General features: G+C 40.2%; 1 protein-coding gene across 1 annotated transcript in view; it reads right to left on the reverse strand.

The window, feature by feature from the left end:
- Window positions 1-2,508, reverse strand: part of F7 (coagulation factor VII) — a 23,753-nt gene extending 21,245 nt beyond the window's left edge. The window contains exon 1 of the mRNA XM_007942411.1: window positions 2,499-2,508. Coding sequence (XP_007940602.1) covers window positions 2,499-2,508 — 10 coding nt within the window. The remainder of the gene's footprint in view (window positions 1-2,498) is intronic.
- Between the last annotated feature and the right edge of the window lie 6,807 nt (window positions 2,509-9,315).

Consider the following 9,315-nt stretch of genomic DNA (forward strand, 5'->3'; position numbering starts at 1 on the left):
TGAGAAGAATGGGAATTCCAGAACACTGTATTGTGCTCATGAGGAACTTGTACATAGACCAGGAGGCTGTCATTCACACAGAACAAGGGGACACTGCATGGTTTAAAGTCAAGAAAGGAGTGCATCAGGGTTGTATCTTTTCACCATACTTATTCAATCTGTATGCTGAACAAATAATCTGAGAAACTGGACTATATGAAGGAGAATGTGGCATCAGGATTAGAGGAAGACTCATTAACAATCTACATTATGCAGACAACACAACTTTGCTCACTGAAAGTAAGGATGACTTGAAACACTTATTGATGAAGATTGAAGACTACAGTCTGCAGTATGGACCATACCTCAATATAAAGAAAACAAAAATCCTCACAATGGGACCAATAAGCCGCATCATGATAAATGGAGAAAACAATCAAAGTTGTCAAAGACTTCATATTACTTGGTTCTACAATCAACACCAATGCAAGCTGCAGTCAAGATATCAGGCATCGTATAGCATTGGGCAAATCTGCTGCAAAGGACCTCTTTCAAGTGCTGAAGAGCAAGGATGCTTCCTTGCAGACTAAGGTGCGCTTGACACAAGCCATGGTATTTTCAGTCACCTCATATCCATGTGAGAGCGGGACAATGAGAAAGGAAGACCAAAGAAGAACCAATGCTTTTGAGTTGTGGTGCTGGCGAAGAATGCTGAAAGTACCATGGACTGCTAAAAGAACTAACAAATATGTCCTGCAAGAAGTGCAGTTGGAATGCTCCTTGGAAGTGAGAATGGCTAAACTTCATCTCACCTACTTTGGTCATGTTGTCAGAAGGGACCATTTCCTGGGGAAGGATGAGATGCTTGGCAAAGTGGAGGAACAATGAAAAAGGGGAAGGCCCTCAATGAGATGGATTGACACAGTGGCTGAAACAATGGGCTTATGTATGGCAAAGATTGTGGGGTTGGTGCAGGACTGGGCAGTGTTTTGTTCTGCTGTGCATGGGGTTGCTATGGGTCGGAGACGACTCAATGGCACCAAACAACAACAACAACATCAAAAGACTTCTCCAAAAGAGTAAAAAGAGATCCTACAGATTTAACAAAAAGTATTTGGCAACAATGTACCCAACAGGGGATTTATAGCTAAAATTTATAGAAAACTTCAACACATCAACATCAAAAAGACAAACAATCCAATTGAAAAAGGGGCAAAGGACATGAACAGACACTTCACCAAAGAAGATATTCAGACAGCCAACAAACACATGAAGAAATACTTGTGATTATTAGCCATTAGAGAGATACAAATCAAAACAACAATGAGATATCATCTCATCCCATCAATAATAGTAAAGTTCAACAAGACAGAAAACAACAAAAGCTGGTCAGGGTGTGGAGAGATTGGGACTCTCATACACTGCTGGTGGGACTGTAAAATGATACAATCACTGTGGAAAACGTTATGGCTACTCCTTAAAAAGTTAGAAATAGAAATACCATTTGATTTAGCAATCCTGCTACTAGAAATATACCCTGAGGATAGCTATTTTCATAAATAATTAGAACCAGCAAATAATGATATCCAATGCCACTACCATGCTTAAGAAAATATGATATTAAGCAAAAAAATGATGGTAAAACAATATGTATTATATGATTGCTTTTTGCAAACAAGAAGTGTATGTATGAACATATTATAAATATAATTTATCAAAAGACTACACAGAAAAATGTTAAGTTTGGACATTACAAGGTATTCTGTTCCAAAATGTGTACAACCAACATAAATAACTTGTATAATCAAAATACATTGTTAGTTTTCCACATTCATTTTTCTTTCTTTCAGAAGCTTCCCTCCTGAATTTTACATTTACAAAAACATCTAGTAAGCATTGACCACGTGCTAAGTCCCAGAGATACAGGACTGCACAGGCAGAGTTCTGCTTCTGGTTGAGTTGGGGGTAAAGAGGGCAAATTAACAATTATACCTCATTAGGTGGCACTGATCAACTGCTAACCTAAAAGTTGGTGGTTCGAAGCCACCCAGTGGTACCATGGAAGAAAGGCCTGGCAATCTGCTTCCAGTAAGATTACAACCAAGAACTTCAATACCTCAACAACAAAAAGACAATCCAATTTAAAAATGCACAAAGTGACACTATCTGTCACTTTAGCAAAGAAGACATTCAGGCAGACAACAAACACACGAAGAAATGCTTGTAATCATTAGCCATTAGAGAGCTGCAAATCAAAACAGCAATGAGATATCATATCATCCCAGAAATAATAGCAAAGTTCAAAAAAAGAGAAAACAACCAATACTGAGAAGGGTGTGAAGAGACTGGAACCCTCTTACACTGTCAGTGGAATTGTAAAATGTTACAACCACTGTGGAAAACAATATGGCATTTCCTTAAAATGTTGGAAATAGAAAGACCATCTGATCCAGCAATCCCACTACTAGGTCTGTATCCTACAGAAATAAGAACCATAGTGTGAATAGATATATGTATACCCATATTCATCGTAGCACTATTCCCAATAGGAAAATGATGGAAGGAAACTAAATGCTCATCAATAGATGAATGGATAAACAAATTATGGTACATACTCACAATGTAATACCTTGCAAAGTTAAAGAATAGCAATGAATCCGTGAAACACCTTATAATACAGATGAACCTATTCTTTCTGCTGTCGAGAGCGATCCCACTCATAAGGACCCCTCCTTGTGTTTATGTGGAGTGAAATTAGTCAACCACAAAAGGACAAATGAGACCAGTATTATAAAAAGTCAAGGAAAGGTTTTCACACAAAAAGAAACATTCTTTGATGGGTAGTGGGGTGGGAGGGGAGCTCTGGAAGCGTAGTGCCTAAGGCACTTGACTGCTAACCAGAAGGCCAGAGATTTAAACTCACTAGCCACTCCTTGGAAGGAAGGTTGGGCAATCTACTTCCATAGTGATAATGCCTCAGAAACTCAAGGAAGGGTTGCTATGAATTGGGAACGACTCGACAGTGGTGAGTTTGGTTTGGATTTTAAGGGTGGGAGAGGAAAGGAGGATAAATCACTAGCTAGAGGGTAGACACATATTAACTTGGTTGAAGGGAAAGGTAATATATGGTAAGAGTAGGTCAGCACAAAATGATCAAGGCAAAGGAAGATTCAAGGAAGGAGCACAAGAATTAAAGGCAATAGAGGTGAATACTCTCACATACACAATCCTGTAATAACCATAATCACACCAATCTACTAATGGATACATATATAGACACACAAGCTGAACAGGTGTGGGAAGGAGAATGGGACTATATCCACAAATATATATAGATTTGATAGAGAATCTTTCTGTATATATATTTACATATGCTGCAAATATATCCATGAGTATAGTAGGGCAATAGATAAAGTTATGAAAACTTCTTAGCCATAACCAAACACCTTAAGGGAATGAGTTGCTGGACCTGGGGGCTCAGGACCATAGTCTTGGGGGACGTCAAGGTCAATCAGCACAACATAGTCTACAAATACAATGTTCTACATCCTATTTTGATGAGTAGTGACTGGAGTCTTAAAAGCTTATGAGTGGCCATCTAAGGTGCAACTATTGGTCTCTTCCAGTCCAGAGCAAAGAAGAGTGAAGAAAATCAAAGAAACATGGAACCAATTAGCCCAAAGGACTGATGACCATGCAACCTCAGCCCCCACGACACTGAAGCCAGAAGAACTAAGTTGTGCCTGGCTGCTGTTCTGAATGGGATCACATTAGAAGGCCCTGGGTAGAGTGGGAGGAAAGTGTCAAACAAAACTCAAAATAATAACAACAGTAATAAAATACCAAGCTTACTGGTCTGATAGATTGGTGGAACACCTGAGACTATGGTCCTTAGTCACTCTTCAGGCCTGGAACTGAACTCACCCCCATGGCTTAGTTTTCAGCCAAACAATAGACAGGCCTATAAGGTGAACATTAATACCAGAGAGATACACACTCCTTACAACAATCAACCATTCTAGATGAAAGGGCAACATTTGGCTCAAGCACAAAGTATAGAAAGCAGGAAAAGTTAGGAAAGGAGGACAAGAAATGGGAAACATAGGGAGGAAGTTGGATGAGTGATGTTACATTGTGGGAACTATATTCATGAAATAAAATGTGTATGAATTGTGTATGGATTATTGAATGGAAAACTGATTTGCTCTGTAAAACTTCACTCAAATTGCAATTAAAAAGTGGGGAAAAAAAATTACAGCCAAGAGAACTTATTTTTTTCCCCTTTTCAGTTTTTATTAAAAAATCTTATTATTTCCTTCTAAATAAGTCAAAGATAAAGTTAAAGAATTACTTCTTACAGATTCAAAACTCAATATGTTACATTCGTAGATTTCTTATCAGCCAAGAGAGCTTTATGGAGAAGGTCTACCTTGTAACACACGAGATGGCCATGAGTCAGGATCAACTTGACAGCAATGGGTTTAGGTTTTTTTTTTTTTTTTTTTCCTGGTTTTCTGGTGATGAAGCCTTTGGTGAGGTGAGCATATGCTACTATGGACCCAAGATAGGAGAATGGGATTCCTGATCCATGTGGAGCAGGAGGAGAGAGCAGGAAAGAGAGCTGTTGAGCTTGGTCTTGAAGGAATAGCGGACATCAGTCTGAGAAAGGGAAAGGACATTTTAGACACTGAGAAGGGACCCCATGGAAAGGCCCAGGAGAGAGACCCTGCAAAGTTTGGGAACATAATCTGCTCAGTGAGGCTGGGCCACAGGAGCCAAGGAGTCAAGGGGTAGTGGAAGGGCATTAGAGTAAATGGTGCCAGACACCAATCCTGGAGAACTTTTGTGTCTTTGCGGCATGAGAGGGAAATGAAGGAAACATTAACAATGAATTATAACCTTTGCCAAACCTAAAGTAGGGAAGTTCTGTTGCGCAGTGAAACTTGTTGTGAGGCCAGAGACATCTGGCTCAAGCTGGCTTGAAAAACCATGTATAGAGAGTGGAAAATTTCTCTGCCCTGCTCCCGTTCCCTTCGTCCTCTGCCCATACTCTCCCCTCCTCTCTTCTGCTGGGGCACATTTAACTTCTGTAAAAACTGCTAGCTACAGGTGCTCTTTTCGCAGATAACCAATAACCCCTTTACCCCAAATACCCTGGAAGAAGAATGCCATAAAAGCCCCATGTGGCCTTTGTTCGGGGCTCAGTCCCTGGATGTAAATCCACTGAGTCTGTGCTAGTACACAGAAATAAAGGTCCTTCCTTTTTTCACCATCCTGCTTGGCATTAGCATTTCCATTGATGGCTCTGGTAACATCTTGACAAGAGGGTGACTTTATTCTATTGGGAAAGCCATGGCAATCTTACACCCACTCTCATCTCAGCACTCGTTCTCTTCTTGGCTTTATTTTTCTTTATAGTAAACTGATGTTTTATGTTTTACTTATTTATTGGCTTCTTGTCTCTCTCTGCCCACTAGAATGTAAAGTACTGTTCTAGGTTGTGCAGAAAGCAGCAGCAACGTTGTATGCTATGTTTCTAGCACCAAAACCAGTGTCTGGCTCTTAGAATCACTCAATATTTGTTGAATGAATGAAGGAAAGGATTTTATATTGGGGAGTGTCGTAGTTAGGTGTGCGTTTGAGAAAGAAAGATCAGAAAGTGTGGGGAATGGCTTGGGTGGAGGAATGAAGGTTGAAAGATGGCTAGTGGCTGTTGCAGTTACACGGGAGAGGAAGATGACCTGAGTGTGGGGCAGCAACTGTTGGACATTCCCCTTCTTACTTGATCCTAATAGTCTCTTCAGCTTCACACTGGGCTTCATCCTTCCCAGATCTTTTGGAACTCTGGCTGCCTCCCATTTTAACTAGATTAGTTCTGTTCTTGCAACCAAAAAAAGCCTGGCTCGAGTTTGCCATCAACCTCTCTCTCTGCCTCTTGAAAGAAGAATCTCTTGTGGTGTTTCATTCCTCATCTTCCATAAACTGTTTTTACATTGTCCACATTAATCTATCACTTCATTTTAAGTAAAAGTTACCCATGACTTCCTGCTTGTCCAATTCTATAGGCTCTTTTTGGTCTTCATTTTCTTGGATCTTTCTTTGTATCAGGGGACCCTGCTAACTGTTGCCTTCTTTTGAAACTCTCTTCCCTCAGAAGATGACGTGCTGGCTTCCTCCTGTTCTCCTCCTATCTCTGTTATTATTTCTTCACTATCTTGTTTCTTTTAGTACCTTAGTAACTGGTGTTCTTGATTTGGTCTAGATCCTATTCTCTTTACACTCCAAATACTCTTTCCAAGCAACTTCATCCACACTTCTGCCTTCAACTCTCCCCTCTGTATACTTGTTGCAAATCTGTATTTATTTTTAATTTTTATTGTAATTTGGGTGAAAGTTTACAGAGCAAATTCATTTTCCATACAATAATTCATACACATTTTGTTTCATGTCATTGACTGCAATTCCCCACATTGTAATAGCTCTCTTCCCACTTCCTCCCTGTAGATACCTCTTCCCTTTGTCTTCTTCCCTATGCATTTCTGGCTCCCTGAGCTATCTCTCTGTGCAAATACTGCCTTCTGTTCTCCCATGATTGATTGTTCTAAGGAGTATATCTACCTGGTGTAAATATTCACCCTATATACCTGTCTATTGTTTGGCTGGAAGCCACGGGAGTGAGTTCAATTCCAGGCTTGCAGGGTAATTAGGGGCCAGGCTCTATCAGACCAGTAAGTCTGGTATTTTTTATGATTTTGAGTTTTGTTCCACGTTGTTCTCCCGCTCTATCTATCCGGGATCTCTTGTACTCATCCCTTTCTGAGTGGTTAACAGTGTTGGCCGGGCACTATTTAGTTCTGGTCTTATGGTCATATAGGCTGAAGTTCAAATGGTCCACTAGTGTCTTGGAATAATTGTTTCCATGCATCTTTGGTTTTCTTTATTCTTCTTTGCTCCATATGAGAGACCTATTGTTGCATCTAGATGGCTGCTTGCAAGTGTTAAGACCCCAGTCACTACTCACCAAAGTAGGACACACATCTGTATTTTTAGCTGGTACTTTCTTTGAACTCCAGATATTCACGTTCAACTCCTTCATAGAGTGAATAACCCACAGGCACTTTGAAGTCATCATATTTAAAACTAAATCTCTCATCCCTACCTCCACCATCTTTCCTATGACAAGAACTGCTTTTCCCCTGTATTCCTGGTTTCAGTAAATGACACTGCCATCTAGTCTGTCTCAAACCAGAAATCTCAAAGTTGTTCTAATCTTCTAATGACCAACTTTCCTCAGCCCTGTGGCATTTACTTTCTAAGCTTGTCTCATATCTGTCCCCTCCTCTCTATCCCTGTGATTCCACCTTAGCTCAAGACCCCCTCTTTCCTCCTCTAGGTCAGTTTTTTTTGGGGAACATTTAATAGTTACCTTGTACCTAGAAGGGCAAAATACCTTCCATGCATCATCTTTGCTTCTCACAGTCACCCGAACAGTTATTTTGTTGTTGTTGTTTTCAGTTGCCATCAAATTGACTCCCATTCATGATGACCCTATATTTGCAAAGTAGCACTGATCCTTAGGGATTTCAAGGTGTGACCTTTTGGAAGCAGATCACCAAAGTATCTTCTAAAGTGCTTTGGTTGAGTTCAGACCACCAATCTTTCAGCTTGTAGTCAAGGGTTTAACTGTTAGCTACTTTTAGGGAAATTTTATCCCTCATTTTGTTTATGAGGAGAGTGAGGTTTGTAATGGTTAGAATTCACCCAAAGGCACTCAGGGTGGAGGTAATAGGAGCAGGTTTGAACCTGTGAATTTGAGGTTTCTATAGGACATCCAAACAGACATGGGAACTGGGGTATGGGAGAGAGACTGCAGATGGAGATGAGGATGTTTTAAGTCATTGAAAATTATATAGAGATGAAATTAAGAGTATGAAGGAGTCCAGTATAGCTGCGGTTCACAAATCCTGAGGCATATTCCTATTATAGTGTATGGAGTTGTGCAATGAGGCAGCCCCCACTGAGGTAAAAAATGGTGTGTGTGTGGACAGTGGCATTACTAGGGTTGGCATTGCCCTCTCTCCCACCATAGATGACCTCTTGTACCAGATCATACAGAATCCTTAGTAATATTTGTTACCAATTTTAATCATAGAATAATATGTAACACAGTTGTGAATTGCTTAATGTAATATTTCTTGTTGTTGTTGTTAGGTGCCATTAAGTTGGCTCTGACACATAGCGACCCTATGTACAACAGAATGAAACATTGCCTGGTTCTGTGCCAGCCTCACAATGTTTGCTATACCTGAGACCATTGTTGTAGCCGCTATGTCAATTCATCTTGTTGAGGGCCTTCCCTTTTATGCTGACCTTCCACTTTACCAAGCATGATATCCTTCTCCAGGGAATGGTCCCTTCTGACAACAGGACCAAGCTAAGACAAAGTCTGGCCATTCTTGCTTCCAAGAAGCATTCCAGCTGCACTTCTCCTGGGACAGATTTGTTGGTTCTTTTGGCAGTCCATGGTACTTTCAGCATTCATCAACACCACAACTCAAAAGCATCAACTCTTCTTTGGTCTACCTTGTTCATTGTCCAGCTCTCACATGCATATGAGGCGATTGAAAATACCATGGTTAGGGTTAGGTGCACCTCAATCTTCAAGGAGATATTCTTGGTCTTTAGACTTGAGAGAGGTCTTTTGCAGTGGATTTTCACAGTGCAATATGTAATCTGATGTCTTGACTGCTGCTTCCATTGGTATTGATTGTGGAACCAAGTAATATGAAATCCTTAACTAAGTCAATCTTTTCTCCAATTATTGTGATGCTGCTGATTGGTCCAGTTATGAGGATTTTCATTCTCTTTATGTTAAGGTGTAATCCATACTGCGGACTGAAGTCTTTAATCTTCATCAGTAAGTGCTTGAAGTCATCCTTTCTTTTAGCAAGCAAAGTTGTGTCATCAGAGTATCACAGGTTATTAACGAGTCTTCCTTCAATCCTGATGCCATGTTCTTCTTCACGTAGTCCAGATTCTCAGATTATTTGTCCAGCATACAGATTGAATAAGTATGGTGAAAAGATACAATCCTGACATACTCCCTTCCTGGTTTTAAACCATGTGGTATCCCCTTGTTCTGTTTGAACGACAGCCTTCTGGTCTATGTACAGGTTCCTGATGAGCACAATCAAGTGTTCTGGAATTCCTATTCTTCTCAATGTTATCCATAATTTGTTAAGATCCACACAATTGAATGCTTTTGCATAGTCAATAAAACACAAGTAAATATCTTTCTGGTATTCTTTGCCTTGAGCCAAGATCCATCTGACATTA

Source organism: Orycteropus afer, unplaced genomic scaffold (genome assembly GCF_000298275.1).
Source record: "Orycteropus afer afer isolate SDZICR_OR568_19922 unplaced genomic scaffold, OryAfe1.0 scaffold00089, whole genome shotgun sequence".
NCBI classification, from domain to species: domain Eukaryota; kingdom Metazoa; phylum Chordata; class Mammalia; order Tubulidentata; family Orycteropodidae; genus Orycteropus; species Orycteropus afer.